The 18386-nt window shown below is 36.6% G+C and overlaps 1 protein-coding gene across 1 annotated transcript in view; it reads left to right on the top strand.

Moving 5' to 3' along the window:
* Nucleotides 1-18386, top strand: part of FAM13A (family with sequence similarity 13 member A) — a 319784-nt gene that overhangs the window by 25988 nt on the left and 275410 nt on the right. Inside the window, 2 exon segments of the mRNA XM_038582151.1 lie at nt 451-640; nt 7514-7723. Coding sequence (XP_038438079.1) covers nt 451-640; nt 7514-7723 — 400 coding nt within the window.

Raw genomic sequence — 18386 nt, forward strand, 5'->3', positions numbered from 1 at the left:
GACTCCAAATTAAAGTTACCTTAAAATGGCATCTAGATACATTTTCATCTTTAGAAATCTTATTCTAGGATCTGCATGGTGTTTCAATGATCTTAGGAGTGTTTTATTTTCCTGTTGACCAGGTACCTGTGAGTCCCACCCCCTGGTTACTGTAATAATCTATCTTAGATACTGCAGTGTATTTCCTCTCTTCCTTAGCTACAATTAAGTTGTGGCTTTAGGTTTCTCGTTTTTCATTCCTTTTAACTATTCTATCCGTATGTGCCATTCATGACGCTGAGCAACATGTGAGAGATATTAGTAGTACTGAGTTGCATTGAAGTAAAAATAAGTGAAGACCACTCCTATGGGCCTCCAGATGCCTACATTCCAATTCAGGTTTGTCTTGTAACTATGCAGCCTCCTGTGGTCAATATGACTGACTGCTCTTCTTGGTTATGTTCTTTCAAGCAAAGTAAAGCAGCGGTTCGGCTGAAAGAAGACATGAAAAAGATAGTGGCAGTGCCACTAAATGAGCAGAGAAATTCTTCCTATAAAAAGTTATTTGGCGTCAGCCTCCAAGACCTCCAGCAGCAAGGGCTCACAGAGAACGGCATTCCAGCTATAGTGGGGACTCTAGTGGATTACTTGACGAAGCATGGTAAGTCCTGTTTTCATTCTGTTGTGTTTGTAGCTCCCACATACAAGAAGGTTTCTGTGTGAACTCACTGCTTCATGATGTATTAGAATATTTCCTAAAACACCTTAATTAGAATATCAAATTATGTAAGATGCCTTTTCCTTTAAAAAGACCATTAAGAGCATTATTACTGCCTAATATGATTTTGACAATACTATTCCGTTTACTATGAACCAATCAATTTAATCCTTGAGGTTTTTAGTTTGGAAAACTAGCACTAACAATAGTGCTCTTGAGTCATTAAATTCCAGCTGATAGTAATTTTTAGGGTAACATTTTGGGGGTATCTTTTTCAGCTGAGGTCAATCCTGAACTTCCTGGATGCCTTGATTACTTTCATAAGCTCAGTAGGGATACTAAAAAAAAAATTAAAAAAATATATATATATGATATATAGCCTATTTGGGGGGATCATTTTCCATTTGAAGTGATGCACATAAGTATGTAAAACAATTAGAGAATAATTGAATTCATTGAATGATAAGATAAATTATTATTAAGAGATATCTTATAGCACAGCTTTTTTTATGATTTTATTTAAAAACCTGGATAAGTAGAGAGAAAATTCTTCCATTTCCCCTACATGCATTCACATTAGGGCAAAATGATAGGAAAACCCCAAACTACATAATAAATCTCAGTAAGTTTTAGAAGGTTTGGGAAGGAAGTGTTCCGAGGGAAAAGCTTGGAATTTTCATTGTTTCCTATACTAAAACAACATTTTTACACAAAAGACTCATTGCAAAATAGAGTTTAAAATTGGTAGGCGTTTTTAAAGGTAAAACTTGAGACTTGAGAAGCATTTGTATTTTGTGTGGGTTGCTTCCTTATCTTCCCATGATTACGAGTCCATTCCCCTTCCCTCCCCTCCACCTCGTCAGCTAAGAAGAATCCTTCATTGGAAATACGTGAGAAGCACAGTACATCTGTTCCTCTGTAGGAATGTGAGTCAACTTGTGATAGCAAGGAGTTCAGCCCTCAGAGGGTCAGGTGTTTTATGTTAACTGAAAAAAACAACTATTTGCTCGGGTTACTAGGTATGTAGAGGACAAAATGATATTTTGTTCTGAAAGCTGGAGAGCCAGGCTTGCATTCTTACTTCATAGGAGCTATCTCCATATTTTTAGAGGATGATAAACTGCAGACAGGTAAGAGTCTTAGAGAAGAGCTCTGTGTTTATTAAAGTACTTTATATAGATTAAACAAAAAAGGGGTCATACAGGAATGGTAGGAAGATGGGACCTTGGCCTACGAGGTCTTGAAGCCACATTATATTGTTAGAGCTTTGAAGGACTCAAAAACACTCAATATTGAATAAAACTGTATCCTACTGATTTAGGTATAAATGGATCTCTAGGTAATTCATGTAATCTTTTAAATAGGGCTATTCAGTATTATTAATTTGGATACCAAAGTGTGACTACCTAAAATATTTTGGTTTTGGCATAGTCAGTGTTCTGATCTTTTATCCAATAATGACTAGCCTCTTGAGGTTACTCTTATGTAAAATCATTTTCATTTTTAAGTTTTAAAAATTATTGAATAGTTAATATACTTATGTGGTACAAAATACTGGAGGATATGCAATGAAAAATCTCTCCATCCAAAACCTGTCGCCTGATCATTCATTTCCTCTCCCAGAAACATTACTTCACCAGTGTCTGATACAGTCTTACAAAGATGTTTTATGAATATATAATCATATATGCATATGTTCTTTTTTCCCTTTGAACATAAATATAGCATACCATTCACACTGTTAGGAATCTTTTTAAAAAGTCGTTTAGTAGTATATTGTGGAGATCTTTCCATACTGCATTAAAAAGCTTTACTCATGTAATTCTTTCTTCCCCCCCTACACACTGTTTGACTATATACGTGTTTCATTTCTTCAAGCAGTCACATGCTGATGAATACTGAATTGTGTGCAGTCTTTTGCTGTCTGTAAGCAATGATTCAGTGACTAACCTTTCACATGTGTCATTTGGAGCATTGTGTATCTTTAGATCTGGGTTAAGGATATGTGGATTTATTTTTTTTTTAAGATTTTATTTATTTATTCATGAGAGACACAGAGAGAGAGGCAGAGACACAGGCAGAGGGAGAAACAGGCTCCACGCAGGGAGCCCGACGTGGGACTCGATCCTAGGTCTCCAGGATCACACCCTGGGCCGAAGGCGGCACTAAACCGCTGAGCCACCAGGGCTGCCCGGATATGTGGATTTATAATCAACTCTATAGGAGTTGAACCAGTTAAATTTACAGCATCATTGTATGAACATTTTGGCAAAATTTGAATTAGGTATTAGTTTCCTTTTCTCTCTTCTTACCCATAGTTAGAGTTTAATAGCATATATTCAGGTAATGCAAGCTAAGTATTTTTTTTATAATAAATTTATTTTTTATTGGTGTTCAATTTGCCAACATACAGAATAACACCCAGTGCTCATCCCGTCAAGTCCCCCCCTCAGTGCCCGTCCAAGCTAAGTATTTTAATGGGATAAATCAGTCATTCTTAACTAGAGATCTAAAATGGAAAATCAGTTATTCTTAAATGTAGTGATCCAAAGGGGCAACTGCACCCCAAGGTTTATAGCAGCAATGTCCACAATAACCAAACTATGAAAGAGCCCAGATGCCCATCGACAATGAATGTATAAATATGTGGGGTGTGTATGTATGCATACATATATGCCTTACTATGTCTTACTATGCCTTACTATGTCTGAAACTATCATGTTAATAAACCAAAAACTTTGTGCAAGTCTTGATGGGTAGAATGAAGTTCATGGGCAAGTTACTTCAGTCATGAATTTCATTAATTATTTTGTATTTTTTTAAGTCACCAAATACTTACTGTACATCTACTGTGCATGATACAATGGGCAGTCTGTCAGGTATCAGATGATAGGTCATATTATTTAACCCTGGGTAGATACTGTAGTCATATTTGATATTTAATATAAATGTAGACCTTTAACAACTTGAGGGAAGACTGTTGTAAAAGAATTTTAAGACAGAAGGAGTTTAAGGTCTCTATGAAGGCCTTTTAAAAAGACTTTGAACTTAAAAGGAAAAATATGTAATTTTTCCCATTTGAAGGAAAATCTTACAAGTTATAAGGTATATCATCTTTATGCTATTTAAAAATAACTAATTTTGCTGACCATGTTACAGGATTCCTTCCCTTTAGCATGAAGATCCTGGGAGATAACACAATTTGAAATAGTGTAGGACTCTCTTCTTACCACCAGGTGTCACAATATGCTCATGTATTGTCATACTATTTTCTGGGGCAAAGTATGCCGGTTAAGCAAATCCTGACTTGTGGCATTTTCAGTTTCTAATGATGCCTTCATAGTATTTTGAAATAAATATCTCAATTGTACAGAAAAGTGCCTGTCAATGGTGTAGATGTTATTTCATTTATATAATTCCTTTCATTAATAGTAGCTGTTTCATGTTGAGAATCTCCGAAAACTTCACAAAGCCTGCTAAGCTTTTCCTTCCTCTGAACATTTCCTTTCCAGTCATCATTTCCTAAGAATTTAGATTAGGAAAATTGAAAGGTCATATAGTCTGGTAAGCCTCATATGGGTATTGGATATATTATAAATTTGTAAGGGCCTTTAAAAAGCCGTATGGATTTTTCCCCCCCAAACATAATAAAGCCAGGGGCAAATTGCCCCAAGTTGAAAATCGCTGGATATCATAAGAATTGTTTAAGTGAGGGGATCCCTGGGTGGCTCAGCGGTTTCGCGCCTGCCTTTGGCCCAGGGTGCAATCCTGGAGTCCCGGGATTGAGTCCCGCGTCAGGCTCCCGGCATGGAGCCTGCTTCTCCCTCTGCCTGTGTCTCTGCCTCTCTCTCTCTATGTCTATCATAAATAAATAAATGAAAATAAATCTTAAAAAAAAAAAAAGAATTGTTTAAGTGATAGATGTTTTTGAGAGAAGAGAGTTAAACAAATAGAAAAGGAGCGGAAAAAATAGTTAAAAAGTGAATTTCATTGACTTCCATTTACACCTTCTCTTTCCACTAGTAAAGGCTAGGGGGATCAGGGACCTTGAAGACCAAAGCCAGTTCTTGGAGCTGGGCAGTTATTTTGGAATAACTGGAAGTATTTATTTGAGGGAAGGGTCAAAAAGCCTTGTTGGAAAAGAAAACCTAAGGTCAAAGCTAGAAAAACACTGAGAGATCCGGTCCAAGAGGCATTTGCTCGCCAAAACCAGGCTCAGAAACTGGGTAGATATAGGACTGGGATATAGAATTCTAAATTTTCATGATTTGGGCCTTGACCAAGGATGGGTGGTATTTTTGGGGCGCTATCTGTTGATGGCAGTACACATTTCTGAAGTTACAGATGAAGCTTCTAAAGGAGGAAATAGACCTTGAAAGCTTTAAAAATGAGTTAAACAAGAAGTCTCTCAATAACAGATACTCTGCAATACTAAAGGGAATGGCATCTTACTTACCTGTTGCTGTGTAACAGATTACTCCAAAGTGTAGTGATTTAAAACAACAATGTTAGGGGCGCCTGGGTGGCTTTAGTTGGTTAAGTGTCTGCCTTTGGCTCAGGTCAGGATTCTGGGATTAAGCTCTATGTGGGGCTCCCTGCTTCTCCTTCTGCCTCTCCCCATGCTTGTGCACTTTATCAAATAAATAAAATCTTTAAAATTTAATAAAAGTAACTATTATTTCACAGTTTCTGCAGGTCAGGAATCTAGGCACAGTTGAGTTGTATCTTCTGTCTTGTGCCTTTTTGTAAGGCTGCAGTTGTGATGTTGGCTAAGGCTGTAGCCATAATAGTACTTGACTGGGGGAAAGGTTCACTTCTAAGCTCATTCACGTGGTTGTTAGCAGGATTCAGTTCCTTGTGGGCCGTTGACCTGAGGGTCTCAGTTACTCACCGGCTGTTGTCCAGAAACTACCCTTAGTTCCTTGCCACGTGGACTTCTTCATAAGATAGCTAACCAAATAAAAAGCAGCTGATTCATCAGAGTGAGCAAGCCAGAAAAGCCAGAGAGAGACAAACAAGTAAGACGCACATCAATCTTTTATAACGTAATCTCAAAAGCAAGATTAGAACCTAATTATGTAATTTTGTTATATTCTGTTGGTTAGAAGCAAGTCACTAGATCCAGATCACACACAAGGGGAAGAGATTACTTACACAAGAGTGTGGATATCAGGAGAATGGGCATTATTAGGGCCATTTAAGAAGCTGCCTACCACACATACTGACTAGTATCTCCTCTGATTAATATCCTCTCCGGTTTCCTAAACTTTTGTCAAAATTGGAGCTAAAATTCGTGTCAACTTTTGATGTTCATGTTCTTCACATTTCGTATGCAACTTACCACTACAAGCTCCATAAGGGTAATGGTAGTGTTTGAATTTTTTTCCTGTTTTTTTTTTTTAAGTTCTGTAACATAGCGCCAGATACTTATTAAATTCATCACCCCTACTTCATCTTATCTTTTACAGTGCTTTCTCCTGGATTCCTATTTTTAAACCTTAAAATTACCTTTCAACTTTTCCTTCCCTTTTGTACTAAGTTATGAAATCTTTTTTTTTTCTCCTTTTCAGCCTTCCCACTGGAATCTTTCTTACTGCCTTAGAGTAGAATGTGGTTCAAGAAAGCCATCTTTCTGCTCTCTCCATTCTCTTTGCTAGCAAGATCTTCCTTAACCCCTGATTGTATTATGTTCCCCCTCCTCCTTAGTGCTCCCATATAAAGTCTGCCCTTTTTGTTCTTAATTAAGCTCTAAGCCCAGTGTGGGGCTCAAACTCATGACCCCAAAATCAAGAGTTGAATGTTTTACAGACTGAGCCAGCCAGACGCACCAGGTCTTTGCTCTTGAACTCGACATTTGTGTCCCTGTCCCATTTCTCCCATTTTATTACCCCATTGCTCTTTGACTTAAGCACTCCACATTTCCATGTGTTTATCTTCCTTTATGATGTCATGTTTCTCAGTTCATATATTTGCTTCTCTTTGTTGAGGATAAATCAAGATGTTATGTGTCCTACTGCTTGACCCTATGGGGCCCCTTAAAAAGAAAAAGAATACAAAATTAATAAGAATTAGGAACAACAAAAAAAAAGAATTAGGAACAGAGCACTGGGAAGGGCCTAAATAAATGAGGAGCCCTGAAGTTTAAACTGCATTAGCTTCACAGTTTATCAGCCCCAGTCTTCCCATCTTCCCTATGCTTTAGCCAAACATGGTGTAAAACATCCAAAGGCTGCTTTATGGATGCTTCTGTGCTGACCCTCACCAACAGTAATATCCCCTCTCAACTGGCTGATGGGAAGGAAGTTGTCTTATACTACCTTATGGTCTCATAAAGTCTTACCCTTTGAATTCAGTGATTAGTAAAGTATTTCTTCTTATTACAAAGGTAATCACATACAGTTAAGAAGTTTCTTACATACATGTTAGTTTTGTTTTGTTTTTAATAGTTTTCAAAATACTAAGCTGCTCTTGGAGCCCAGAGTAAGTTTCTATCATGTATTACAGAATATATATGAATGTAATTTCTTTTCTTTGCAAAATAACATATATTCTGTTTATATGTGTCCTAACCTTATTTATAGAGGTCAGCTTTTATAACAATCCTATATGACCTTTTTAGTTGATATCTAGTAGGTTTGAAAATCGATTATTATAAGAAAGCATTTTTACAGAATGTGAACATCTTCCAGTACTGGATAATCATTTAGAAAATCCTGCACTGCGATTTACTTATTTTGTTGTCACTGTTCTCTGGAGTTAGTGTCTGCCTGTGACAGACTTCTATTTATTTTCTGTGTGTCTGCTCTCCTCCTCCAGGACTCACCCAGGAAGGCCTTTTTAGGGTGAATGGCAATGTAAAGGTGGTGGAACAGCTCCGATGGAAGTTTGAGAGTGGAGCGCCTGTGGAGCTTGGGAAGGATGGTGATGTCTGTTCCGCTGCCAGTCTATTGAAGCTCTTTCTGAGGGAGCTGCCAGAGAGTGTGATCACCTCAACATTGTACCCTCGATTCATTCAGCTCTTCCAGGGTTAGTGCAGTAAAATCCTTCTAGCACTTCAGGTGGTTTTATTTTTCAGTTAAAACTAACGAAGCCTTTAAATATTGAACACCTAAAATTTAAATATCAGGCTAAGCTTTTAAATACTAGTGGTTTCTCAGTAACCACCATCTTTCTATGTTAGTTACTCCAGGACCTCCTTTTCTACCCTAAAATAATACTGAAGTGATTATGAAATACTGCTAGTAAGTGTCATTTCTGAGACTATTGGTGAATTCATATACTTAATATAGGATAACCCTAATGTTATGGGCCAAAAAAATTCTTTTCTGACTAGTGACTGTCATACAAGGAGTGAGAATAGGGCATTAAATTCTATGTAGGAAATACTAATTAATTAAATTGCATTTGGTTAGTGACTTTGAGACTAAAACGTAGGTGGTGTGCTGTCTTTCTCATTAGCAAGATTGAGTCCTAAAATAATTGTGTTCATTTTACACAACTGGAAGAAAATTGATTTTTGATTGCATTATGACATGATTTTGAATGAAGAAACTTCATTTTGAAAGGTTGTAATTATAGGCAAAATCATTATTTAGTTCTCCCTCCTAACTATAGTAGGAAAAATGATTTAGTCTTCAAAAGCCATTTCTTTCCTGATTTGTGGCAAGTTAGAGTGAAAAAGAAAATATATTTTTCTAATTGCCAGATTAAAAAGGATGTTGCTTAAAACCACATTCCTTTAAAGTAGTGGTATAATTATTCACATCTAGTATACTAGAGAATGGATAAGCACGAAGGCCATGTTGTTGTGTTGTATTCTGTTGGAAAATAGTGATCAAATTTGAAAGCAAAAATTGCAGAAACCATATGTTCTGGTTATCTAAGTGCTCTTAAGCTTTCTACACTGGTAAGTGATAGTAAGTGATCTGTTTGAGGCTTTTTTGTTAGAAACTGAGCTTTTTCACATTAATATGTATGAGAATTTGAAGGAGGTAGCCATTGCTCCTTAACTGATTTTTATAAGGAATATTTTAGCCTTGTCATGGAGATGTTAAATTTTAAGATAAATTTCTGAAAATCATTTTAAAATGATTGCTACAAAAGTTGAAGTTTTAAATATATCCTTCATATAAAATATTTAGTAATCACATATTTAGTATTCCTAAGAGTCTTTATTTTGTCTTAATATTAAAATACTAATACTATAATATTTGTGAATACTTGTGAATTTTAAAAGACTATCATGTTTCTAGAATAGCTTTCATTTGATAAAGAGAATGCACTGTCTTAATATTTTTGTTACATTATAGTAATATTTTGTTATACTTTAGCTCTTCTTTATAAGTTATCTTCTCAATCATGACCTGTCTCCTTGGTGGCCAAGCAAGTTTGATTTGCATCATAAAAAGCAAGTGGTATCCTTCTAAAAGTAAGTCTGGTTATATATCCAGCCTAAGAGATTGTGTAATTATGTACCCGTAACAAATTCTAAATACGACAGAGACCCTGACTTTTGCCTTACTAGTGTTCTCATTTCCTAAAAAACTCTGGAGCTAGGTCTGAGATGTTCAATAAAGGAGATATTAATAGAAGTACCTACTAATTGTAAGCTGCTAAGTGAAAGGATGGAATAAAGTATGCTTTTAGCTATTAGACAGTATAGCGTCTTGAAAATACATTTCTCTTTAATAATTCAGTTAGAAAAGCTATGGTACTTCTCTTGGTTTATGCTGTATGTGGTATTCTTATAGTAGTACATGCTAACTGGTCCCTCAAAATCTGGAAGCAGCAAGGCTCTTTACAGACTCACTAAAGGCAGATGTTATGCTTGGCCATTGAAATGTAGCAAGTATGTAACAGAAGTGTGTTGATGAAACTTCCTTAGTAAAGATGACCCTACTTTTATATTTCAGTCCTCCTATAACAGATTAAATAGTGTTTATATTCTGTCACAACTTCATGCCAGATTTCCTTTTTAAAAAAATATTAAGGGGACTTCAAATTCTATCCTGCGTAAAGAGCAAGGTATTTCATAATTGAATATACTTACAATTTTTCACATCAAGATCCTCTCTTCTCTGCTTTATGGGGTAGAATTGTAGAGCCTCAACTAAGTATTTTTTCAGACATTTAGACTAAACCAAAACTTCCACAGAGGACAATCTGAATGCTGCCAATAAGCATTCTTTCTGCTCTAAGTCATCCTTTGATCATGTAGATCAACAATGACCCTCTGTGTGGAGGAACACTATTTAGATTCTTTCATTTATGTAACATTATGTAACAGATTATCAACTTGACTGGTATCTAAAGTTATGAGATTGTATCTTTAGTAAGCATACCAATATTTCTGCATACCAGGCATTTATCAAAAGCTTCTATCTGAACTTGATGTCTGTCAGAACCTTTTGCTTGAGTCACAGCTCTGGTTTAGACCGTTCATACTTTAGAAAGACTTTAAAGGACTTTAGTGGTCATCATTCCCGGTGGTCATGTTAAACTTACCTCTGACTGCAACAACTTGCCTTTCTTAAGGTTTCCAGTGTAATTGTCTCAGCTTGGTAACATTTCATGATTTTTGATCTCTTACCCTTACCTAGGTGGGCCAATAACCTATTTTTTTTTATTTTAACAATCTCAGTTATGTTTTGGGAATAGATGTGGATTGATTGCAAGCAATAAAAAGAAGATAGGATAGCATTCATTTCATTTAGGATTAACTAGAAATCCCTTTATTTCAGTGTTATCTGTTAAAAATCTTCTGTAATATAAATGCAAGTATCTCCATCTCACAACGAATGTTTTTTGTTGTTACTTGATGAGTTGGAATTGGACCAGTCCATCAATATTTTAGTTGCTCCTACTTGGACACAGGATGAAACCAAGAAATAAAAGATTAAGTGTTCTGACTTCGAGTGTGTGATTTAATTGGGGAGGTAGAATGTATATGGTATACATTTCAAATGAGTGATAAGAACATCCAGTCAGTGGTAACAAGAAGAGAGGGAAATCAGTTTGGATTATGGTGGTCAGAGAACAACTTTGTGGAAAAAGTAAAATGAGGCACATAAGATGATTTTGGATAGAAAGGAAAACCATATAGGCCAGAAAAAGGTTATGAGTAAAAACACGGTCAGTGTGAGACAGAATGTCTGACAGAGCTGTTACAGCAGGAAATTAGCAAATGGAATAATTTTAAAAGTAGACTTGAGGGACACCTGGGTGGCTTAGGCAGATAAGCATTCAACTCTTGATTTTGACTCAAGTCTTGATCTCAGGGTAGAGATCATGGGGCTCTCAAGATGCACTGGGTGAGGAGCCTGCTTAAGATTCTCTCTCTTCCTCTCCCTTTGCCCCTCCCCCTTCACACACCATCTCTCCAAAACATTAAATTAAACTAAATAATAAATACTTAAATAAATGTAGGCTGAGACTAGATGGTAGAGCATTTTGAATTTTAGGTTAAGGAATTAGTATTGACCTCCAAACAGTAAATTTTGAAGAAAATTCGAAGGATAGAAGCAGTATTTGAAGCGGTGCTATGTAAGATGGATGGATGGGAAGGTGCAGGGAGAACATCTAGAAGACCCGCATGTCAGGTTTAATCCGGGTGATAGTGAAATGAAATAGAGAGGCAGGCAAAGGTGTGTCGAGGCAAGCCTTTAATGGAAGCGCTCTCGGGCGAGGTTCCGCGGCCCTGTAAGGGAGTGAAGCCGGGGAAGTCACGGGGCCAGGGAAGTCGTGCCCAAAGGGAGTACATGTGAGCTTTTTAAGGGGAGAGGGGGAAGGGGTTGTGTCTGTGTGGGGTGATAGTATTAGGGCATATTACTGGTGGAATCGGTATGGGGCAATAACTGCTTATGCCCTTATAATGGGGTTTGGGTAAGGTGCAGTTCAGGTCTCCTGCATAGGTCCTGTCTCCCCATGATGACCTGTCCTTGGGCGGTCTGCTGGTGGTGGGAAAGTTCCGAGGCGAGGGTAACAAGATAGAAGGTCCGCCACCATTTTGTTGGTGCCTCCTGATTCCCCTTGACCCCACCAGCCCAATACAGCAAAAACTAGGTCTTGGTCCTAAGGACCTGTATCTGACAAATAATTGGCAGTGGATTTTCTTTTTAATTGAGGTAAAGTATATGTAACATAAGATGACCATTTTAACCATTTTTAGGTGCACACCTCAGTGGCATTAAATACATTCACACTTTTGTACAGCCGTCACCACTATGCATCTCTAGAACTTTCTCAGCATCCCAACAGAAACTGGTAATGGAATTTTAAAGAAAACATAAACAGAGCAGGGTGGCCAGTAGTTAATGAGGGTGAGTAAGGAGTCAAAGATAATCCTATGGCTTTGAGTTCATGTGACTTGAATCTACCCTTAAAGAGGGTGTTAGGTAGGAGTAGTGTGATGGCCCAACTCTGATGCCCATGTTTGGGGAGTGCTATGTTGTCAGAAGGCCAGTTTGTCACGCTATTGTGAATAGAAACTAATAAGATTGGATTGTTTGTTTCTTTGGTGTTGAGTTTAATAAGTTCTTTATAGATCTTGGAAACTAGCCCTTTATCTGATATGTCATTTGCAAATATCTTCTCCCATTCTGTAGGTTGTCTTTGAGTTTTGTTGACTGTATCCTTTGCTGTGCAAAAGCTTCTTATCTTGATGAAGTCCCAATAGTTCATTTTTGCTTTTGTTTCTTTTGCCTTCGTGGATGTATCTTGCAAGAAGTTACTATGGCCGAGTTCAAAAAGGGTGTTGCCTGTGTTCTTCTCTAGGATTTTGATGGAATCTTGTCTCACATTTAGATCATTCATCCATTTTGAGTTTATCTTTGTGTATGGTGAAAGAGAGTGGTCTAGTTTCATTCTTTTGCATGTGGATGTCCAATTTTCCCAGCACCATTTATTGAAGAGACTGTCTTTCTTCCAATGGAAAGTTTTAAGATAAGGTTGAAGTAGCACCAGGGAGAGCTCCCTGCTGACTCAGTGCTTTGAGGAGACCTGAGGCAACTTTTGTTCTTTTTGTCTACAGTAATTCAAATCTTTTCTGTCTGTACTTAGGGTGGGGCCTTTACTTATTAAAATGCTCTTTAGTCTGTCTGACCTGATCTTTTGTATTGAAAGGAAGAAGCAGAGTCATGAACTTTCTAGGAACCTTTTACTGCTGACTAATGCTCCTTTCCCTGTCTCCAGGTGAATCTGGAACTTAAGCCAAAAGCTCAAATGCTATGAGCTTGGTAGAGTCTGATGATCCCTTTGTAGGGCTTTATTAATCATCTTTCTCAGATCCTGCTATTGCTAATGAAGGAAGAGAGATCCTGATGTGGCATCTTGACAATTGGTCCATTAATATAAATAATGGAAGTCACGAAGGGAAGGTAATTATGAGGCCATGGAGAGGAGCTCATTTTAAATAGATGACTAAAATGAATGTTAGTGCTTAGGAGAAAGGGATGAAGGCTAAAGATGTGAATATCATAGCCCTCTATGTAGACTCATCTGAACAATGGAAATTTATTTTCTCATAGCTCTCAAGGCTGGAAGTCCAAGATCAAAGTACTGGGCAGGGTGGTTTCCAGTAAGATCTCTCTCCTTGTCTTGCAGATGGTACCTTCTCACCATGTTCTCACATGGCCTTTTCTTTTTCTTATAAGGACACTACTGCATTGGACTAGGATCCTACCTCTATGGGCTCATCTAACCTTGATTGCCTTCCATTAAATCCCTGTCTCCAAATACAGTCACATTGGGGATTAGGGCTTCAACCTGTGAGTTTTGCATGGACAAAATTTACTCCATAACATGTGTTTTTAAACATGTATTGTAATTTAAAAAAATGTGTTATGATTTGATAAATGAGTGTAAAATAACAAAAGCCTATGGTGGTGCTAAATAGGTGAGAAATTATTATAGAATTAATGTTTTTGCCTTAGAAATCTTAAATGACTGACATAGCTAGGAGTAACAAAGTGAGTTTAAAATAAATGATTTTTTGTGAGAAAAATTTTTATTGGAGTGTGTTTTCTTGATTTATATAGATAATTTCCTGTGTTTTATGTTTCTATTTTAATACTTAAGAATTTATGCCTTTTAGTAGTAATAATAGATATTAAACTATTTCCTATTCAGTTTAATAGATAGCAGATATTTATATAATTTCTTTTCATCCCTGCACCAGCTCTAATAAGGTATAGGCAGGATAATCTTCATTTTGAAGAAAGAAATTATACCATGTGGGTTAGAGTGGAGGATCTGGATCTACCCTGACTAGTTTCAAATCTCTATTTGCCATTTGTTAGCTGCATTAATATGATCAAATTACTTAACCTTTTTGTGCGTTGATGTATTAGCTATCTATTGCTGTATAATAATTACTCCAAAATTTAGGGCCTTAAAACAATAGTAAACATTTATTTTCTTTCACAGTTTCCGTGGGTTGGGAATTTAGGTGTAATTTAGCTGGGTAGTACTGGTTCAAGGTCTGTCAGGAAGATGTTGTCAAGAGGTGTCAAGGGCTGCAGTTATCTGAAGGCTTAACTGGGGCTAGAAGATGTGCTTCCGAGGTGGTTCACTTACATAGCTGGGCAATTTAGTGCTGGTTCCTGGCAAGAGACCACAGATCCTTCCTATACTGGTCTCTCTAGTTGACTGCTAGCTGGCTTCCCTTACCATGAGAAACTTGAGAGAGATGAAAGCTATACTTTGAATGATTGAGCATCAGAAGACAAACTATATTTTGTACCACATTCTGTTCATGAAGATCAGGTCAATAATCTGGTTTATATTCAAGGGGGGAAGAATCTGGGGTCCTCTTTTGAAGGGAGAGGTGTCAGGCTTTGTGGACATTTTAAAACTACCACTCTTAGCTTCCCTGTTAAATGGAGATCGTATTAGTGTGTACTTCTTGAGTTTATTGTGGAAACTGAGTTTATCCATGCAAACCCTTAAAACAAAAATAAATATTTAATAAATGTCAAGCCAATGCTTCTCAACTGTGGCAGCCCAGAGATCAAGTCATATCATATGCCAATTAAATCATTCTGTATTAAGATGGCCATCCTAACATCTGTCCTAACATCTGTCCTTCCTTCCTGGCCAGGGGTGAGTGAGGGGGTGGGCTGCAAGACAGAGGGAGAGAGTCTGAAGCCGATTCTGCCCTGAGCATGGAGCCTGACATAGGGCTCGATCTCATGAGCCTGAGATCATGACCTAAGCCAAATCTAAGAGTCAGATTCTTAACCAACTATGCCACCCAGGCACCCAAAATTCACAATTTAATGCAGTCTTCCTTCCTCATCCTTATGTCCGAGTTCCTCCTCAGCCCACTCCTCTGCCCCTTCTTTCCTTGTTTATAAGAAGGCAAGCCATTTAGTACAGTTCACTCCACTTTTTTGCTTTCAAGCCTAAAACTTGCCTTGTCCTTTTTTGTACCCTAACTTTGCCATCTCTTAAAGAAAAAAAAAATGACCAAAGAGTTACAGAAGAATAAGTGTACTGCCTGCCTAATGATTAAGAAAGAGTAAAAAAGAGAAAATTAGGACTCAATTTCAAGTTAAGATAAAGATTTCAAAATTCTTGCCCAAATTAATTGAAATTACTTGAATTTTTGATTATTGGTTGAGTTAGCAAATCACACAAGATGGACTTGGGAATATTTTTATATCGGTTGCAAGTTATTTTTATTTTGTTTGATATTTTACATGATTTTAATGAAAATTGAAGCCTGCAAATAAACATTGCCAGTTATGCATATGAAATCAGTGATTAAAATTTTCCTTTTAAATTTTTTTTATTTTTTTATTTTTTAAAATTTTTATTTATTTATGATAGTCACACACAGAGAGAGAGAGAGGCAGAGACATAGGCAGAGGGAGAAGCAGGCTCCATGCACCGGTAGCCCGACGTGGGATTCGATCCCGGGTCTCCAGGATCGCGCCCTGGGCCAAAGGCAGGCGCCAAACCGCTGCGCCACCCAGGGATCCCCTTTTAAATTTTTAAATTGAGGTGTAGGCATTAGTTTTATTATTCTATTGCTTACATAAAAAAAACTAGGATACTCTCCTTCTATCAGTGAGCTTGTAGTTTGGTTTGAGAATTGAACACGTACATAGCAAGCCAGTATACACAGAATAGAGTAGGGTTGAAAGGGAGGAATCCTTTCTATGACATGATCAGAAGGGCTTTGTGGAGGATGAACGTAGTACCTCAGCTGTAGAAGACTGGGAAAATACCCACAGGTAGTGTGCACGCTAAGAAGAAAGGATTACAGCAATAAAGGTGTTTGGAAAACAGAGGCACATGATTTCAACAGTAATATAGTGTATGTATGTTTTGAGTAGAGGTATAAATATAGTTGGATTTGATAATCTTTCAGTAAAATTAAACACTGAACTGGCTGTTCTTAAGTAACCTTATTACTCTCAATAAAATACATCTTCATTGCCTTGGCTGTATTTTTTCCTTTATTTAAAGAAAATATTTTTTAAAAATTCTATGTAATAGATGTCTTTAAAACATACAAAGTTAAAGGACGCCAGGGTGGCTCAGTGGTTGAGTGTATGTCTTTGTCTCAGGTCGTGGTCCCAGGATTGAGTCCCGCATCAGGCTCCCTGTATAGAGCCTACTTCTCCCTCTGCCTATATCTCTGCCTTTTTCTCTCTCTATGTCTCTCATAAATAAATAAAATCTTAAAAAAAAATATACAAAGTTAAAAGAGTTAAAGAGAAAACCAACTGATCCCTATACAGGCTTTGACAGCCCTCAATTTTTTTCCCAGAGGAAATCAGATTTCATTTTTTTTTAGCTGTTCTTTGGTATTTGCTTCCACTTGATAGTATTCTTGTTATATCTTGATTTCTTAAAGACATTATCACTTCTATTTATAAAATATGTGGAATTAGCTCTAGTAAGTGACAGTGTAACTTACTCCAAACAATTTCTTCCAGTTGTGTTATAGGACAAGTTTAGCTGATGTCTTAATTAATATTTGACTAGTTGTAACTACGTTAGAGTGTGTATGTGTGTGTGCATGTGTGATGTACTACCTAATGTTGGTATGTATCTTAGGTTTATAGAAAATTGTGTGAGTAAAAACATACTTGTAGGGTTTTTCAAACTACAAAACTTTTCCAATAAATCCACTAATCTTTCAAAAAATTTTCAAGTAATTTATCAATTATTTCTGGGGAGATTCCTCTTTGGCCTTTTTTCTTCTGATCCCACCTAATTTGGTAGCAGTGCTGATTCTGAGAGTCTCTCACCAGTCTTCCTTCCTGGACCTATTATTTCCTGGAATCTTTTTTTCATCTATTGTGTTGGGCACTCAGTAAGTCCATTTGATCTAGAAAATACTGTCTTTTGGTCTTAGAAATTTTTTTGTATTATCTTATTTTATTTTAAGGTCTGTGACTGCCTTTTTATTCTTTTGAGATAAAATTGGTATATAACATTATTTTAGCTTTAGGTATACAACATAATAATTTAATCCTTGTATACAATACTACAAAGTGATTATCACAATAAGTCTAGTTACCATCTGTTACCATACAATCAATCAACCCCCTTCACCCATTTTTCTCATCCCCAAACTTCCTCCTCTCTGATAACCACAACTTAATTCTCTGTATCTATGAGTTTGGTTTGTTTTACTTTTATATTCACATATAAGTGAAATTATATATATTTGTCTTTGTATGTTCAACTTACTTAGCATAATATCTTCAGGGTCCATCCACATTGTTGCAAATCATAAGATTTCCCTCTTTTTTATGGTTGAGTAGTATTTTCCACTGTATATAGTGTATCTATATCAGTGCATCCATCAACAGACCTTTAGGTGGTTTCCATACCTTGATATTGTAAATAATGCTGTAGGGATGCATGTATCTTTTGAAATTTATGTTTTTATCATCAGATAAATACCCAGAAATGGTATAGTTGATCATATGCTAATTCCATTTTTTATTTTTTGAGGAATCTTCATACTGTATTTCTTAGTGGCTGCACCAGTTTACATTCCCACCAATAATGCATGAAGGTTCCCTTTTCTCCACATCCTCTCCAACACTTATTTTTGTCTTTTTGATAATAGCCATTCTAACAGATATCACCTCCTATCTCATTGTGGTTTTGTTTTATATTTCCATGATAATTAGTGATATTGAACATTTTATGTGTATGTTGGTTATCTGTATGCCTTCTTCAGAAAAATGTCTGTTTAGATCTTCTGCCCATTTTTAAAGCAGATTGTTTTGATTTGGAGTTTGTTTTTGGTCTTGTTTTGCATGTTAAGATGTTTGAGATCTTTATATATTTTGGATATTAAGTTCTTATATGAATATTAAAATACTTGTAAATATTTTCTCCCATTCAGTAGGTTGCCTTTTAATTTTTTTCTATACAACTTTTTAGTTTGATGTAGTCCCACTTATTTTTGCTTTTGTCTTGAAGAGTCAGATCCAATAATTCAAGATCAATGTCAAGGAGCTTATCGCCTATATTCGGTCCGAGACATTTTATGGTTTCGGGTCGAACAATCAAGTCTTTAATCTACTTTGAGTTAATTCTCATGTATGGTGTAAGGTAGTGGTTTAGTTCCATTCTTTGATATGTCTGTCCAGTTTTCCCAGCATTTATTAAAGAGACTGTCCCTGACTTTTTTTATTTCTGGAAGTATTCACATTTGTGATTGTAG

This window comes from Canis lupus, chromosome 32 (assembly GCF_011100685.1).
Source record: "Canis lupus familiaris isolate Mischka breed German Shepherd chromosome 32, alternate assembly UU_Cfam_GSD_1.0, whole genome shotgun sequence".
Classification (NCBI taxonomy): domain Eukaryota; kingdom Metazoa; phylum Chordata; class Mammalia; order Carnivora; family Canidae; genus Canis; species Canis lupus.